The 18,997-nt window shown below is 48.8% G+C and overlaps 2 protein-coding genes across 15 annotated transcripts in view; one reads left to right on the top strand and one right to left on the bottom strand.

Moving 5' to 3' along the window:
- MACROH2A1 (macroH2A.1 histone) overlaps nt 1-10,070 on the bottom strand; it is a 78,516-nt gene extending 68,446 nt beyond the window's left edge. For 4 of the 14 annotated variants that reach the window (XM_072728558.1, XM_072728565.1, XM_072728562.1 and 1 more), the window contains exon 1: nt 9,032-9,224. The gene's annotated coding sequence lies outside the window, so the exon portion shown is untranslated. Of the gene's footprint in view, nt 1-47; nt 5,595-8,626; nt 8,735-9,031; nt 9,225-9,692 lie in introns of those variants that run through there. The other 10 variants (XM_072728559.1, XM_072728567.1, XM_072728566.1 and 7 more) reach the window with 8 other exon arrangements.
- LOC140594831 (importin subunit alpha-8-like) lies at nt 8,461-18,771 on the top strand. Its single transcript, XM_072731912.1, has 3 exons — nt 8,461-9,199; nt 9,506-9,825; nt 17,207-18,771. Exons 1-3 carry the CDS (start codon nt 8,461-8,463, stop codon nt 18,731-18,733), a joined length of 2,586 nt encoding a protein of 861 aa, XP_072588013.1. The 3' UTR covers nt 18,734-18,771.
- The last annotated feature ends 226 nt before the right edge of the window (nt 18,772-18,997 follow it).

Raw genomic sequence — 18,997 nt, 5'->3', positions numbered from 1 at the left:
TGCTTTTCACATTTTATACCCTAACATCGATTTAATTGGTCACTTACATTTAAAGGTTACTCCGACAACAAGTGCTCTCAAGTCTCTTGCCTTTCTGCCACATGATGTGAAAGAAATGGGATTTCTTGGCTATGTCCTACACACTTGTTTAATAATTGAATTTGTAGACCCTGGAGACCAGAGTGGACAAATATGTGGAAGCCTTCGTGAAAGAAGAGAAAATGATGTCACCCACCTCTAGAATGAACATGTAACACCTGACACCTAGGCCCTCTGGTGAAAGCAGAGGCTCTACCTCTAGGATCCTGTACCTGTAAGGGGCAAAAACGACTCACAGGAGCCCAGCAGATAGCCAGGTTGCCCTCATCGGCCCTCAGCACACTTTCAGTCTACTAGCAGGGCCTGTCTGCAGAGGATGGAAAAGTGCTCATCTTTCCCTGCTCTTCCTCCCCATCCCCATCCAAAATGCCAGAGGATGCTCCATCTTCAACAACTCTTGGAAGGCCTCTCCTCTCCACCCTGACCATGACTGAATCCAGATCATCACTAATCAAGTGATCACAAATATGTGAAGAGGTCTTCCCACCACAGGCCCTACTCTCCAATCCACCTGCCCTCCGAGGGTAGTACATACGGATCTGAATACTCAATGGCCCTAGTCTGTAAGCTTTCTGTAGCTGCCATAGTTCCCAAGGTACAATCCAGACCCATGGCCTGTCACGCAATGTTCTAGAAATCTAGGCCTGGCACATCCATCCAGCTTCACCCCATACCTCCAGCAGTCCAAACTTGGGACATGGTCGGGGGGGGGTTCACACACTGTTCCCTGCAAATGCCAGCCCCTGCAGTGGCTATGCCCTTTGGCCAGGACTTCCACTATCTCTCACACTTGTTCTCTGCCCTCTGCCAACTCTTCCCTGAGTGCTCAGATACAGCCACTCCATCCTCTGGGCTCCCCTGCACTTCACGCCACAATGATGTCCACATACACCCATCTCTCCCATCATAGTGCAGGCTCTCAGAGCGCTGCCCCTACCTGTACTCCTAGCAAGCACCACTAAGGTCTACATGTTGGCTAAGAGCATTCTAGGTCTCAAATGTTTGCTAAAAGCATTTAGGTCATTTACACATCTACTTCAAGAACTCTGCTGGGGACAGAGAGAGAAGGGCCCAAGGCAGATGTGGTCCCTGTTCTTCCAGAGCTGGTGGAGAAGAGAGAGAAGAAATAACCCTAGTCATTTAAATGATCATCATGAAAGGCAGTGAACACTTCCCCTCCAGCAGGAGAGGCCTACGGTCAGTGATGATTCATGCAGCTCAGCCTTGTTCTTCCTGGAGCCCAGGCTTCAGCTCCCATCTCCAGGCAGACCTATCTGAGTATGTTTGGGGCTGTCTCTGTGGGAATCAGGCAATGTCCGGCCCCAGAGAGGAGCCATTAGCATTCAGGGACCCCAGAGGCCCTAGAAATGCTCATTCCTTAAAAGTGATGCTCCTGGTCTTTGCATGGACGTGCTGGTGACTCTCAGGTGCATACCTGGCTGCGGGGCCCCATAGCTCTGTTCTGCCTGCCTGTGGCAAGGACCCACTTGAAAGTCCCACGGGCACCTGGAACTCCCTCCTCTGGGTTTCTCAGCAGTGACAACCTCATGCATCAAGCCACCAAGCAGCAGTCAACCTGAGCCCTACTTCTCTGCCCACCTTCACAGGGCCCAGCCATGAGCCTAGCTCTCTGTTGAACCCACCTCATAACATCTCGAGCCTTTTCCCTTCCCTTTACCCACTCTGCCCTAGTTCAGCTCTCCGCACCCACTGTCCTCAGCTCCAGACCCTCTCCATGGAGGCCAGAGGATCTAGGTCCCCTTGCTGATTCCCCATGACCCTGAGCCAGCCACAAACAGCTACTTCCACGGCACTGTTTCCTGTCACCCCGGCCTGGGGCCGATGCCCCTCTCTAGGTCACCCCTGACTCCCTGCGCTGCGAGGAGCATGGCTTTACACATGCTGTCTCTCCTGCCACTGACACCCTTCGTCCTCTGGTCAATCTGCTGAACTGACACTCATGAGATGCCTGTCCTCAAATGGACCATGGACTGGAGTCACTCACTGCTCCATGTTGCCAAGCACATATCATGGCACATACATGTGTGCCTGCCTCTCTAGCTTATCTGAACTGTAAGCTACTTGATGCCAGGCCCTGTGATCCGCTCATTCCTAAGTCCCTGGGTCCCTGGCAGGACCTTAACTTTCATGGATCCTCAAGTGCCATTCTGCTGAAAGGAGAACTTAATTTTCAGTCAGACTCCCAACAAAGCAGCCCCTCTCCTAGGGTTTGTCCTGCAGCTCCTGTTCCTCACCCCTTCGCATGTTCTTCCTGCACTTCTAACTAGAGGTGCCCAAGCGGCGGCTGCAGCTTTGAGAGCCTTCTGACGAAGCCATGCAGCCTCATGACATCCAGGAATGTGTGCTGACTTTAAAAATATCTTTCAGAAAACCATCTTGTAGCTGGGCAGTCTCCAGGTAAACCCAAGAATGTGCCAGGTCCATTCCCCTCATCAGGGGTCTCTGGAGCCATGGACAGCCATGGCTAGGCACCCACATGGGGAGAGAGCGGCTGTGATGAATGTGGCTGTGGAACACCAGGGTTCATGACTCAAATGCCAAAGTCAGACTGGCCTCCTTCAGGTTGTGCCTCTGCCACTAGCGTGGCCTATGTCCTTGGGCATGTGATAGAATATTACCTTCAGAGCTGATTTTATGCTGTCAAGTAGGGATGAAGCCAGAATGGAACCCGAACAGTTAGTGGGAGAACTGAATGAAAACATGCATTACAAGGCCTGACAAGCACTCACTGAGTGTGCACTCAAGAAAGTCGATAAAAATAACAGCATGTACAATTTGAAAAGAGGTCACCTCCTTGAAAACTGCCATTGGATGTTTGTACTGGCAAGGACAGCCCTGGCTGCTATAACAAACAGGCCCCTATGGCTGATTTCTCCCTTGTGGAAAATCTCAAGTGTGTTTCCGTGATGGGCTGGTGCTTCTTCACATGATTCTAGGATCCAGACCCCTCCCATCCCTCAGTGGAGGAAAACACATGGAGGCCTTCAGGGGCCAGGCCTAGAGGTGGGGCCTACCACTACTGACCGTGATTCACCGACTAGAACTTCGTCACATGGCCACGCCTAATTGCAAGAGGCGTTGAGAAATGTCCTTTACCTATTTGTGCAGAGAAGAAAACAGCCAGTTTCTGTCACATAACAAACCGGGTTGAAAATGGACCACGAAGCCAGGGTGTGAGCAACCAGCCAAAGCTTGTTGGGCCCTGTTTGACCCATGCCCCGCATCCAGCCTCTTCTGAGAAATGGACAGTCCTACGTCACAGAAAAAGTGGCTTCTAACACACTCGGCTTCTCTTCAAGGCACTGACGTTGCTCAGAAGAGAAATAGCTATACTGTCTCGTCAAACTGACAAAGCAGCGTCCTTCCTTCCTGGACTAACCATCCAGGAGAGCACTGCATTCAATAAACCACAAGTCCTCATCCCTAGAGCGGGCCCCACGAGTTTGAAGACAGTGACATGACTTTAGGCTAACTTGGCATCCATTCATCATTGTACCTTAGCTTAGCTGGGTTTTTGACTGTTATCAGGCCAGGAAATAGAGATTCTGTGGTTGATCCTGAAGGGATCTCTGTGGTCTTTACTTCTGCAACTCCTCCGGCTATAAATCAATCACAACAGACATGAACCTTGCCTGCAGAAACCCAAAGCTTACCCAGAGACACACTGAGAGGGGCTGTATGGAGAAGTGAGCAGGCTTGAGTGAGAGGTAAGTCTCTGACCACAGGCCTCCCAACAACCGAGATGTGACCAACGCACATGGTCTGTCCTCAGGGCACAAGACTAGCAAGAAGCCTGGCTATGAGGATCCCATGAATAAGACAGACCTGAGAATGACAAGCCCTCTACTACCAGGAAGGGCAACAAAGGTAAAAGGGGCAGAAGGCTGTCCTACCTACGACCACACTGTTCCACTCCTCCCCAACAGGGCACCCTAACAGGCTCCTCGCTGCATTGCCAACCGCCTTCACTCCTACCTTGATTCTTGGGCACATGCCCCAAACTCAGTCTACGATGCTCTCTCCAGCCCTGTCTGGAGATCCTACCTAGTGGTCTGCTGATTCAGATCTATCACATGGCCCCCTCCTCTGTGTTTCTGCTGTGGCCATGCCTTGTGCCCTCCCTGGTCACAGGCTAACTGGGGGCAGCCTGGTGCCCAGATTCCAGCCTTGCATACAAGGCCCCACTGACCTCCAGCTCATCTCCCCCTATTTCCAGCAACAAGGGCTTGACCAGGCTGGACTGCTCCCTGTTTCCTCAGTCAACACTCCTGCTCTGGCCCCCGAGCCCAGCTATAAATCCCTCATAATGTTCCTTAGCCTGCCACCACTCTTTAACATGTTCAACTACTGGGGCACCTGGGTGGCCTGATCAGTTAAGCATCTGCCTTCTGCTCAGGTCACGGTCCCAAGGTCCTGGGACCCAGCCCCTCATCGGACTCGCTGCTCAGAGGGGAGTCTGCTTCTCCCTCTCCCTCTGCCTCTCTCCTCCATTCATGCTCACTTGCTCTCAAATAAATAAAAACAAAGTGCTCTGCAAATGCAATTTCCAGTTCTTTCTTTTAAACTGATTGCTACTCTAGATCCAATTTATATAAATATCCTGAAGCCAACCTCCCCAACCTTAGCAGATGCTATGTTGTATCATCACTGCCAATTTCCTTGTCTGTCTTCATGATGGGATACACCAGTTGGCACTGTTCACCAGTGTATCTCTGGGATCCCACCACCCTGCCTGTTACCTGGTAGGCTCTCAAATGCTGGCTGACTGGTGACTGATTGGTTGGTATTTACAGTGGATGGGGTTCTCTTGACAAAGATGAGAGAAGCATTTCCAAAGGCCAGAGGCCACAGGATTCAGAGATGTGGCAAGTGAGACACAAGTGAGGGACTCTCAGTGAGACCATTTGTGGACACATTCCTCACCAATCCCTGTGGGAACCCAGACCCTCAAACTTCAAGGAGCTTGTGGAACCACCTTAGGGATTCCCAGGAAGGGAATACCACAAATGCCCTGGCAACTGAGATGGGAGCCGCGTAGAGGAGGCCTTCCTGCTCCCTGATTATTCTACGGCTCCAGCCACCTCTCTTTTGCCGTGAGGCTAGCTCAGTAAAAGATAAAAGAGAACAGGGAGAAATGCTTACCTTCCTCACATCTGTAAGCCACAGACCTCTGCTAAGGCTACAGCATAGAAAACTCTTAATCAGGTTGCTCATGAAACCACTGCAACTGGTGATTGTGAGGTCTTTTATTATCTAAGCAATGAATTCATGCATATCGATCCCGAATGAAATATTGACCAGAACTGCCAGGGAGCTGCTAGTTGGACAGCCCTATCTCCATCACCCGAGGATGGCGGGGGGGTGGGGGGAATCTGAGCGATGTTTAAGTCACTGCTGACGAGGGAGGACTACACCATCCACTCCCTGCAGCTGGATAAATGCCCATGTGTCCACATGCATTTGTCACCTTCCCCTCAACTCCAATCATGACAGCAAACCTGAGACACTTAATTCTGAACCATGGGACACTAATCCTGTTTACAGCATTCTCTCCCATTCACTGCTATCATACCAGATGATTAACGGTGTCACTGCTGTCACGTCCCCAGAGGCATGATGATCTACTACACAACTATCACTCACAGAGCTGGGGTTCAGAAACAGCACTCTGATTGGCTGAGAACAGAGACTTGTTCTGTGTACTCCAGCCAATCAGGAAAAACATCTCTCTCCATTCATAAAACACTACATCATGAAGTGAGCCAGATGATTAAAGAACTTACAGTCTACCTTCTGTGAACCAGGGGATTACAAACAAGGAGAGGAGGACAAATTAAGATAATAAATAAATCCTAAACCGCAAATTTTGTCCCAGCGCACATTTCTTCCTCACGTGTTAGGTTTTTAGTGGTGGGGAGAAAACAGAAGCCAAACACAAGTGTTATTCAGGAAAGAGTTTACAGGAGGCTAGTCTGGGATTAAAATTTCACCTCTGTAAACCCACAAGCTTGTGAGCTACACTACAGGAATCAGCGCTACATTTCAATAGCAAGGCACGGTCTTCCTGCTTCAAGAGGAAACTTTCCTTCATACCTCCTCTCTCTTTTATTTTTTTATTTTTTTCTTTTTTTCTCCTCTCTCTTTTAAAGGTTATGCCAAACTCTAAGATAGCCATTTCGATGGAAGGCTATCAAAGGAAAAGTTTAAATGTGAACTTCAATAGAGGAGGACCCTGGTTGGTTGGGCTTGGCATCTAGAAGCCATTCAGTATTTGTTGAAGAGATGAAGCATTCCCAGTAAGAATAAAAAACATCCGGCCATGTCTCTCTCCTGCTCAGAGCCTTCAGAAGAAGCCTACAAAAGGCTTCTTGTAGCTTCACCTGACTCCCTCCAGGATTCAGCCATCCTGAGCCTCTGGCAGTTACCCCATATGACCTCTATTCTCACTGTTCTAAGACTCAACGTGTGGGACTCCCTAGGTCTCAAACACTTGTCCCCATCTGCCCTCATTTGCCCAGCCAAACTCCTACTTGGCCTTTCTGTACCCAGAAAGAGCTTGCTCCTGCTCATGTCACTGTTCTAGGGGTACCCTGGGAGCTACTGCGACCTTTGGCACCAACCTCACAACAGCCACTTGCCTGTCTTCTCCTTGCATCACTTTCCCAAGAAGGAGGACTGGGCATTTCTTGATCATGCTTCTGTCCCCAGTGCCTGACTCAGAACTGATTCTCAGGAATTATTTATTGAATGACTATAAGACACCAATCTGGCAGGCTTGATCCAGGCAAACAAGCTATACAACTCTTTGGGACCCACTTGGGCTCACTCAAAAGAGCTGGGGTGGCCCCCAGTGTACTTCTAAAACTGTAGAATGAGGGGAGGACCTACCTACAGGGCAGGTGTGGGGTCCCCCTTGCCCCTGCTCCTTCCCAGCCTATATGCCAAGAACGGGGCTCTAAAAAACCTAACACAAATCCAAAGGCATAATCCAACAAAAAGTAGAAGCTGCTGTAATTCTGATCAACAGCACATATAATAGGTTCTTACTGTGTTTTGCTAGCTTGAGGTTTGCACTTTTATTTAAATAAATCACCTTTAGATGACTGGGGGCAGCATTAGCTCTGAAGGTATTAGAGGCAGGTCCCAGAATACACGTATTCCAAGACTTTCTATGGGAAAAAGGAGAAGGGCTGTTGGAGATCTGCTGTCGCCGAACTAGAAGAAATGGCAGGATGAGATGGACACTTCCTGTGCCTGGCCCCTTTGGTACAGACCACACCAGTGACTTAGGGCTGTGTGTTATAGTCTTACAATTGATGTCCCAGACCACTCCTCATTCTAAAGGCCCTACCTCAAATAATTTTCACTTAAATTCTTCCGTCCTTCCTAATGCCTTTATCTAGTGATCAAGCATTAACAACGGCGACAAATTAAAATAACAGAATGAAGAGATTTCCCACTCTCCTAAAACTAGAACAGGGGAAGAATTTTTAAGATTGAGGGTTTTTGGTTAGGGTGTTTTTTTTCTTTCTTTCTTAAGAAAAAAAAAAATAAGGTTTGAAAACGTATTTATCCCCACTGGAGAGGCTCTTGTGCAAGACTGGAATGACACTGCCCAACTTTGTTCAGTTGTGTGTGTACAAGAGGTATAAATTCCAGCTGCAAGCGTGAGGTGGCCATTTCAGAGCCAATAACTCCTCTGAAGGCAGAATGATACACTAAAGGTGGCCCGCAGTAGGGAGAGTCCACCTGACTTACAACTAGAGTCTCCCATTCAAACCTAAACCTGCCTGAAATTCCCCTAGTCCGCCGAGAAGGGAGCCTGGGACAAAGTACTTCTGCCCTTCTTTAAGGCAAAACCTCAAACCGCAAAGGTGGAAGAAAAGGAGAAGTTAGCAGGAATGCCCCTCTAATTGTCTACTTTTATATGCTGTTTATTGGATCATTAAAACCTCACAAGGATTTCACGGGCAATTGCAATTGTTGGATTCAAAGTTTGTCTCAGCTGTTTGTACAGACGTTTCTGGCTTTGGAACTCAAACAATACTCCCCCTAACCTCTTGTCCAAAACAACCTTCCGATCAACTGTCCAGATCCTTGAGGGACCCGCGGTTCCCGCAGGAGCGGAGGCGGGGCGCGCCACCCCACACACCTGTTGTCAGGTGACACCGCCGGCAGCATCCAGCGCGCTCACCTCCCCGCTCCGCTCCGCTCCACCCCACCCCCCGCGAGGCCCTTCTCTCCAGGCCTTCTCCACCCTGGGAGCCTACAGCCTTCCCGAGTTACCTAAAAAAAAAAAAAAACTCCCAGCCACAAAGCAAACAAAAGGCCGAGCAGAAGATGAACGAGGGCAACGGGGGCTCCCGCGCCCCCCCCTGCGGCCAGCCCCTGGACAGCCCCTCCCGGGCCCGCCGGGCTCCAAGCCCACGAGTGGCCCCCGGCCGCCGACCCTCCCCCCTCCGCGGAGCCGCCGCCGCCGCCGCCGACTCATTGTGCGGGGCCTCACCGGCTCCACACGGCGCCCCGCCGCCCCGGGCCTCCCCGGGGGGCCTCCGGCTCGGCCCGCGCGCCCCCGAAGGTCGCCTCCCCACAAAAGCGCCCAGGCGCGGGCCGGAGGACGCGGCTGGGAGGGAAGTTGGCTTCCGGGTTCGCTGTGGGAACAAAACCAGAGAGAATCCCGCGCGGCCGGCCCGGGGCCTGGGAGGGCGCCGAGCGCGCGCGGGAGGCCCCGCGTGGGCCACACGCCGAGCGCGGCCCCCCCGAGCCCGGCCGAGCGCCGCCCGCGCGCGCCAGGCCCCGGCCGCCCCCGGGGGCCCCCGCGGCCGGAAGAGCGCGGACCCGGACCCGGACCCGGACCCGGACCCGGACGGCGAGGACCCGGCGCGCCGCGAGGGCGCCGCGCGGCACTTACGGGGCGGCTCGGCGGCGGCGGCGGCGGCAGCAGCTAGGGGTCCGGCCCGGCGCCCTCTCGGCCGCTCGCGCCTTTTCTCTCCGCGCTCGTCGCTGGCCCGCCCGCCCGCCTCCTCGCTTCCCGCCCGCGCGCCGCGCGCTCGCCCCCTCCGCCCGGCTCCGCTGCCGAGTGAACTGGAACCAGTCGCCGCGGCCCCGGGATTCCCACAATGCACAGCGCGCCGCTCGTCACATCCCCTGCCGGCCCCGCGCGTCCGGCCGCCCCCCCGCCCCCCGCCCCGCGCCGCCCCGCGCCGCCGGGCGCCCCGGCCTTGACCCCAGCCGCGCGGCTGCGCGCGCCCCTCCGCGCGCCCCCCCGCGCCCGGCCCTGCCCGCGGGCACCCCCGCCTCCCGGCTGGACGCCGCACGCGCACCGTCGGGCCCGAGCCCCCCCGCCCCCCCCGCCCCCCCCGCCCCCGGCGCGTCCTGAGCCAAGCGCTCCGGGGGGCTCGGGTCCCGGGCCGGGGCTCTGCTCGCGCGCCTCCCCGCCTGCGTCCCCCGCGACCCTTCTCGAGCGCCTCCTGTGTGCCTGGCACGGAGCACGGGGCTGCAGAGCCGACGCCGCCCTCCCCTCGAGGCGACCTTCGCGCTCTCCGGGGCGGGGGAGCCCGAACTGCCCCTACCTCCGAGCGAGCCGAGCCGAGCGCGCTCAGCTGCGCGTCGCCTTTCCCAGACGCCCGGGCCGCCCCGCTCCGCTCCTGCTCCATGACCCGCCCCGGGCGCCCGCCGTGGCCCGCGTACGCCCGGACCTGCTTTGTCCGTGGAAGCGGTTACCTGCGTTGACTTCGCCAACGTTCACGGTTGGACCCAAGCTGCGATTCACGAACATCAAAAGTGATTATCACACACAGTTTCTTTTTTTCCTTTTTGTTTTGTTTTTAAACCGCAGACAAGCAGAAAGAGAAGGAGTCTCTATATTCCTAGATTGATTTTTTTTTTTTTTTTTTTTTTTTTTTTGCCCCAAAGCGTTAGTGCCCCATCCAGGGTACCTAGATAGGGGCCTTCTCTCAGCGGCCTTCCCTTTCCTGGCCAAATTGCCAACAGGGAGGCTATCTCAGCACCCAGGTGTGGACCAGATTTAAATAAGAATACACGCCCCCACCCCCACCCCCCGGAAGAATTGTGAAGTTTCCTGTGCCTTGCTGGAGGTGGTGCGGCGAGATTATGGAAGTAATCAAAACCGCTCCCAGCTCTCAGGCTGCCCCTATAGCAGCGGGGGTAGGTAACGTCCTCCCCTCCCCATGCTACTTTAACACTTCAAAAGTTTGCAAAGCAGGGCTCCCTGGGCAGCTAAGTCAATTAAGCCTCCAACTCCTGATTTGGGCTCAGGTCATAATTTCAGGATGGTGAGATCCAGCGGGGCTTCCCGGTCTCTGCGCTGGGCATGGAGCCTGTTTAGGAGTCTCTCCCTCTACCTCTGCCACCCACTCCGGCTCTTGCACTCAGACTCTCTCTCTTTATCTTAAAACAAAAATTGAGATATAAGCTGACATATAACAATGGGTAAATTTAAGGAATGGGTTGACTTTTAAGATTTTACTTACTTATTCATGAGAGACACACAGAAAGAGGCAGAGACATAGGCAGAGGGAGAAGCAGGCTCCCTTTGGAGCCAGTTGGGGGACTAGATCCTAGGACCCCAGGATCACACCCTGAGCCCGAGGCAGACCCTCAACTGCTGAGCCACCCAGGTGTCCCTAATTACTTCTTTTTGTAGTAAGAACACTTTGACTATTCTTTGACCACCTCAGAGACACTTCTGTCTCAGGGACTTTGCATTTGCTGTTCCTCATCTTGGAACACTCCCCCCCCCCCCCCCCCCCCCCCCCCCGCCTCATCCACATGACTTGCTCCTTCAATTCCTTCATGTCTGTATTTAAATATCACCTTCTCAGGGAGGCCTTCTCTAAAATTTGAAACCTCACCCCGTCTTACACTGTCCCCTGCCTTACTCTTCTCCACAGTATTTACCTTATACTTATATACGTCAGATAAGACGTGTCAACTCTTAGGCTCTTTATTTCTCTACTGGACTTCAAACTCCTAGAGGGCAAGAATTTTTGCCCGTTTTGTTCACTGCTTAATCTTTATCACCCACACTGGTGTATGACACAAACTATGACCTCAGTACTTAATTGGAATAATGAATACATGAATGGCCTGTATTGGACAGTGCTTGGCAAACTTTTTTTCCCCATTCTTTATTTTTCAATCCTGAGATCATGACTTGAGCTGAAATCAGGAGCCAGACACCTAATCGACTGAGCCACGTAGGCGCCCCATATCTCAATTAAAAAAAAAAAAAAAAGGAACAGTGAGTGTAAGGTTGGAGTGAAATGAGTGAAGAAGAAAGCAATAGATGAAACTGGAGAAATGGTGATTCTTTGGGTCCCCGGTGAAAGCATTAAGGATGTGTGAGGCTTCCCCCAGAGAAGCTACAGAGGGGTGTCAGGAAAGGTGCAGAGACTACCTGCCTTGTTGCTTTGTCCTGGGTCCTTGGGCAGTTCCCTTAGTTTTGCAGGGGTCAGCCACCAGGTGAAGTTTCCATGGACCACAGCAAGCCAGAGGAATGCCAGACTTTATTTATTCAATCAACAAACACAGAGCAACTGCTTTGTGCCAGGCCGGTGCAAAGCTCCTTCCCAAAGAAAGAAGCCTTCTAGGTGTGTTGCCATGCTATCCAGGCCCTGGTCCAAAATGTAGGAGGTACTCCTGGAAACCTTAACGAAAGACAACATCTGGGGCTGAAGAGAAGGCCAGGTCTGTGTGGAGAGAGGGAGGCTCCTGCAGCCTGCTGGTGTCCTGGCAGCAGAGAGACCTGAGACTTCACTGAGACCACATCCTCAGTGGTGGCCAAGGCTAGACGCAGAGGATGACTGTCAAACAAATCCCAATCTGCAACCCTAGAAGCCAAGAAGAAACTCATTCATGTCCACCCCAGCATTTGTCTGTCTCAGTGAAGATCACGTATACCCCATAATTTCACCCTCATCGCAGGCAGGCTGTTTCTCATAGATTTCTATTCCCAAGGACACTATAGACTCAAGAAGCCAAGAAATTCGCCTGAGATCACAGACAGAGCTGGCACTGGGGTTCAAACCCAGGTTCACCCAAGACCCGAGCTTTTATGACTCACGCCTGAAGGACCTCTTCTGGGGTTTGGGTTTCCTCTATGTGCCCATCCAGCCTTCCCTGTCCCCCAGTGCAGAGTGGGTCTTTTTTCCCCAATCTGTCCCACCCCACCATCCGTGGATTAGAGTCCATACCCCCCAAGAGGTGATCTCAGTGCCACCCCACTGCCAATACTGCTCTATAGTGTGCTGTTCTGGGAGAGTTCACTACCAATATTGTCCCCCACCACTTTTCAGGCAGAGGCCCTCTCTCTTCCTCTCTCCAGAAAGCTCCACCTTTTCTCTCTCCTTTCTCCTCCTTATTTTGTATGCCCTGTTCTTTCACCTCCTTGGTGACCTGTCCCCTCACTTAATCTGGCTCAGGGAGTTCACCAGCTTTTTCCACTCCAATTGCAAAATGAATGCACGTCTGCTGTGTGGAACTTGGAAAATAAAAATGCATAATATGTTAAAAACCACCTTTAGTACACCACTAGGAGAGAACCACCACTTCTCTTCCAGCTTTTGTATCCATACCTACTTAATATTAAATATATTTAGGTTTTTACTGCATTTACTGCTTGTCACCTGCTTTTCAAGCTTTAATGGTCTTTTATGAACATTTTACCAGGTAGTTATTCTATGATAGCAGTTCTCAAATTATTTGGATTCAAAACACTTTTATCCTCTTAAATTTTTTTTAAAGATTTTATTTATTTATTCATGAGAGACACATATAGAGAGGCAGAGACACAGACAGAGGGAGAAGCAGACTCCCTGCAGGGAACCCCAGGGTCACAACCTGAGCTGAAGGCAGATGCTCAACCACTGAGCTACCCAGGTGCCCCATGTCCTCTTAAAAATTAATGAGGACTTCGAAGAGCTTTTGTTTATGTAGGTTACATCTATCAAAATTTGCTTTATTAGAAATTAAAACAATAAATTTAAATATTTATTAAAGTATTCATTTTTAAAATATATAAAACATAGAGAAATAATGTATTTGTATGAAAAGCAATTATATCCTCTAAACAAAAAAAGAGGAATAAGAGTGGCAATATTTTGCAATTTTGCACATTTCTTTAATGTCTGATTTGATAGACAATAGATAGCTAGATTCTGATAGCCCCTGTATCCAATCAGCTGCTACATGTCTTGAAGTCTACACACACACACACACACACAAAATCCAGCCACACACAGATACATATTTGGGGAGAAAATAGAGGATTTTAATAACCCCCTCAGTTTCTTGTGCATGTTCATCTCTCATATTATGCCAAAATTCAAGAAATAGTAGTTTCTTAAAGGTTAATTGCAATGTAGAATTTGAAACTGATCAATAAACTTTTTGAACTTGGTAACATAAAAGTCCATTCATTTATCTTATACCTTGAATGGATATTTTAGCCGTGCATGAATTGGTAAAATCATACATTGGACATTTGGAAAATAATTGTTTCAATAGAGTTATATAGCTCTTCTAATCTTCCAAATATGAGCACCTTTCATTGTACAATATTGGAAAATCACATTCCTTAATATGGCACTGAGATCATCAAAAGACTTTTAAGTATTGTTAATTTGTAAAGCTTATGGCAGCAAAATTATAAGTATCCCAAAACTATAATTTTTGCTTGAAAGTTCAAATTTATCATTGGCCACATAATGTTAGATATTTTCCTTGACATGACAGGTTCATTTCATGCCTGTCACTTACACAAGAAAATGCCTACCACATGCACAAAACTGCGTTATCACCTCTGTGGGCCTTAGGCATTTTGCATTCATTGGTCTCTTCCTCCATTAAAACAAAACCAGGGCAGCCCAGGTGGCTCAGCGGTTTAGCTGCCTTCAGTCCAGGGCCTGATCCTAGAGACCTGGGATAGAGTTCCGCGTCGTCAGGCTCCCTGCATGGAACCTGCTCTCCCTCTGCCTGTGTCTCTGCCTCTCTGTCTCTCTCATGAATAAATAAATAAAACTTTAAATAAATAAATAAAATATTTATTAAAAATTTAAAAAATAAAACAAAACAAAAAAACCAATCTGCATTGATATAAGGACAAATATATTAACATTAGATATTAAAATTGTACCTTATGGAGAATTCAGGCTTGCACATAACCAGGTCTGAACAACCAAAGTTTGTCAGTCATTCAGACCCAGCGACTCCATCAAGAACATTTCTGAGGCTCACAAGATTTTATGGGTCCACAGAAACGTTTTCTTTTAAAATCAGAAAAAATGCAAGTTAATTTTTTTTAGATAGAAGAAAATATTTTGATATGTAATATTCATATATCTATCTTCATACCAATGCAGTCATAAAAATGAAATTTTTACATCTTTTTACAGAGAAAAGGATTCACAAAGGCAAAAGTGCTCCAGGCCCATGAAAGTATTAATGAGGCCCTGTGGTCAGCCATTGTTTCAACTACAAGTGGTGTTTGGTGCAAAAAACACTTAGGTTAGCTTACAGCTCAATCACACAAATGCTTTTCCTCAAGGCAATCGTCTTAGTTTGTAATATGGTGGAAGTGCTCTATCCATGCTTCTCATTTGGTCACCTAGAATGTTTAGAAATGTGTCCTAAAGGATCGAGATTCAATTAATAATTTTTATTGCCTCATCTTAAGTAGAACATTTATTTTTCCTGCAAGTGCTTGGCAATAAAGATCAAAATGATAATCAGTGCAGTTGGGTGCCTTTGCTGGTCTGTACTAAGTCACCACAGTTCTACCCACTATTGTGTTTGCATCATTGGTGCAAAGATCAAGATAATGAAATGTCTAAATAATGTCTTAGTATTATCATGAGAAGCTTTGACCTTGGGGGGGGGGGGCTCCTGGAAAGGGTCTCAGTGACTTTTGGGGCTCTGCAGACCCCATTTTCTGAACCACTGTTCCAAACATCCTGGAGCTGTCCCATCATTGGTTTAACCATTTCCATACTGTTCTTTCAGGCTGTTTCCCACTCTACTATAAAGACACAGTGAATCCCCCTAGAGATGCATCTTTGTGCACATCTGACTATTGAGCATAAGTCTTATGGGTGGGACTGCTGCATCAAAGAGCCACAGCTTGAAGCTTTAACACAGGTAGCCAAATGGCCCTTCAGAGAAGGCAGGACAGGGTGCACCAGTTGGCAAGCCTGAACATTCCTGCATTCCCCAGCACCTCTGTACCCTGCCCTGAAATGTTCTCTAAGACCTCTGATGATCTCAAGAGTCAAACAGTGGGGTGTCACTCCTTCCCTTGGTTTACCTTGATCTTGTTTGTGGGTCTCTGGTTAATTCCAAAGCTTTTGATCCACACATATCACACTAATAGTGTGTATACTCGAGGGAGTGTTGTGGGGGAGGGTCCCAGGAAAGAAAATTTCTGTCTGGTAAACCTCTCCCCCACCATTGTCTGCCCCTATAAATGGACAGATGTGCTCTTATCCACTGAACAGGTGTATTTGTCATCTCTGCTGGCCAGAGCCTTTCTTCCTTGCTTGATTACTTCACAGATAAGTTCTCTCTTTGATCTGCAATTGGCGGCAACATCTGACACTTTCCCTAGTTTTCAACCACCCACACCCCATCTCATCTTTATTAAGCATTTAATGCCTTCTCCAAGGGGAGTACAGGTGAATATTTATTTACCCTCAGTGAGGTATAACAAAGGGTCAGAGGAAAACCATCCTAGTGTGTATGTCAGAAGGAAGAAGGGCTGTATGCCCTCTTTCTGGGCATCTCTAGATTTAATATCTTTTCACTGAAGTTAGTGCTGGATTGCAAATGCACCGTGAAGGATTTAGACAACCTGTAGAGCAGTGCTCTTCAAAGTGTGGCTCACAGACCACTGCGGGGTACCTGAGACACTTTAACAGGGTCTGTGCATTGAAGGTACTTTCATGCTGGTGCAGCCAATCTGGAAAACAGTGTGGAGATTCCTCAAGAAGTTAAAAATAGAGCTACCCTACAACCCACCAATTGTGCTCCTGGGTATTTACCTCAAAGATACAGATGTAGTGAAATGAAGAGGCCGCAATGTTCACAGCAGCAACATCCACAGTAGCCAAACTGGAAGGAGCCAAGATGTCCACTGACAGATGAATGGATAAAGAAGATGTGGTCTATATATATAATGGAATATTACTCAGCCATCAGAAAGGACAAATACCCGCCATTTACATTGATGTGGATGGAACTGGAGGTATTATGCTGAGTGAGGTAAGTCAATCAGAGAAAGACAATTATGGTTTCATTAATATGCAGAATATAAGAAATAGTGCAGAGGACTATAAGGGAAGGGGGGGAAACTGAACAGGAAAAAATCAGAGAGGAAGACAAACCATGAGAGACTCTTAACTCTGGGAAACAGAGGGTTGCTGGAGGGGAGGTGGGTGAGGGGATGGGATGATTGGGTGATGAGCACTGAGGAGGGCACTTGATGGGATGAGCACTGGGTGTTATATGCAACTGATGAATTATTGAAAACTACATCTGAAACTAATGATGTACCAAATGTTGGATAATTGAATTTAAATTTAAAAAAATACTTTCATAATAATGCTAAGGCCTTACTTGCCTTTTCCACCATGTTGATATTTGCACTGATGATACAAAAGCACTGGTAGGTAAACTGTTGGCACCTCAGGATGCATTAACACAGTGACTCCAAACTGCTAGCAGTCATGGGATTCTTCAACACACACACACACACACACACACACACACAGAGCTAATTTCACTTAATTAAAAATGTCCTGAATGAAGCAGATTTAAGCATTTTTGTATGTGCCACCATGATTTGACAGCTTCCCCAAACCTAAAAACTTTCTGATAAGATTGGCAATGATATTAACACATATGAGTTTTTGATTTTGTATAATAAAACCTGCCAACATTTGGAAAAGTCTTACATATCTTAGTGATATATGAGAGTACAACTTCGTGAACTAGTATTTTCCAAGTAACTAACGTACTACAGCACTATAAGTAGGTTAACCCTATAGGTTAGTAGGTTAAACTAACGTTTAAGTACCGAGGCAAAGATGTGTCTATGAGGCGGCAACAGAGGATAGCAGTCAGCCTGGAACTCCGGAAGGCCAAGAAAGATGAGCAGGCCTTAAAGAGAAGAAATATCGCCAATTTCTCCACTGATCCAGCTTCTGAACAACCAACTAAAGGGGTCAGCCTCACCCTGCAAGAAATAATCAATGGTGTGAATACCTCAGATCCAGACCTATGTTTCCAGGCCACCCAGGCAGCCAGGAAAATGCTGTCCCAGGAAAAGAACCCTCCTCTAAAACTGATTGTTGAAGCAGGGCTCATTCCCAGGCTGGTGGAGTTCCTGAAGTTGTCACCTCATCCCTGCTTACAGTTCGAGGCAGCCTGGGCTCTGACCAACATTGCTTCAGGGACTTCCGAGCAGACTCAAGCTGTTGTGGAAGGTGGGGCCATACAACCTTTGGTTGAGCTCCTGTCTTCCCCCCACATGACTGTGTGCGAGCAGGCAGTATGGGCCCTTGGTAATATAGCAGGTGATGGCTCAGAATTCAGAGACATCGTTATCTCGAGCAATGCCATTCCACATCTGCTGGCCCTGGTTTCATCAACCATACCAATCACGTTTCTGCGGAATATCACGTGGACCTTGTCCAACCTGTGCCGAAACAAAAATCCTTACCCTTGCAAGACAGCCGTGAAGCAAATGTTGCCTGTCCTGTCCCACCTCCTGCAGCACCAAGACAGCGAGGTTCTCTCGGATACCTGCTGGGCCCTGTCCTACCTCACTGATGGCTGCAATGAGCGCATCGGCCAAGTGGTCAACACAGGGGTCCTGCCCAGGCTGGTCCAGCTTATGAGCAGCTCAGAGCTCAATGTCTTGACCCCCTCTCTCCGCACAATCGGGAACATCGTCACAGGAACGGATTACCAGACCCAGATGGCCATTGACGCGGGCATGCTGAACGTGCTGCCCCAACTCCTGATGCACCCCAAGTCCTCCATCCAGAAGGAGGCAGCTTGGGCCTTGAGCAATGTGGCTGCAGGGCCCTGCCAACATATCCAGCGGCTGATTGCTTGCGGCATGCTGCCTCCCTTGGTGGCTCTGCTAAAAAATGGAGAATTTAAAGTCCAGAAAGAGGCTGTTTGGACTGTGGCTAACTTCACAACTGGAGGCACCATAGACCAGTTGATCCACCTTGTCCACTCTGGAGTTCTGGAGCCACTGGTGAATCTGCTTACCATCCAAGACACCAAAATTGTTATCATCATCCTTGACGTTATCTCTTTTATCCTCCAGGCAGCAGAGAAGCTTTCAGAGAAGGAAAATCTGTGTCTTCTGATAGAAGAAATTGGTGGCATTGATAAAATTGAGGCTTTGCAACTTCATGAGAATCCTCAGGTTGCCCTGACTGCTTTGAACATTATTGAGAACCATTTTTGTGAGGGAGAAGAAAGTGGTGCAATATTACCAGCCCTGGACCAAGATAATGAATTCTTAAATCGCTTAACAAAAAAACACCAAGGCCCCACGACTTCTAAACAAAGGACCAAACCCTAATGGGTAACTTCTTTGAGAACCTTCTATGAATTGGCTTGGCACGGGTGTAAAGCTTTTTAAACTAAACGTTAATAAAATTTTCAACACATTCACCTCCATCTATCAAAAAAAAAAAAAAAAAAAACCTATAAGTAGGTTTTAAAAAATCCACTCAAAGTGCAAGAGAAACCAATGAATTTAATGTCACAGAGTTTGAAAAGTTCACTGATATGTTGTAATAATCTATGTAACTTTAAGAATCTACCACTTGTCTAATTTCAGTAT

Source organism: Vulpes vulpes, chromosome 12, assembly GCF_048418805.1.
Source record: "Vulpes vulpes isolate BD-2025 chromosome 12, VulVul3, whole genome shotgun sequence".
In the NCBI taxonomy this organism is placed as follows: Eukaryota; Metazoa; Chordata; class Mammalia; order Carnivora; family Canidae; genus Vulpes; species Vulpes vulpes.
The sequence above is the reverse complement of the archived record's forward strand: the minus strand, read 5'-3'. Positions and strand labels throughout refer to the sequence as shown.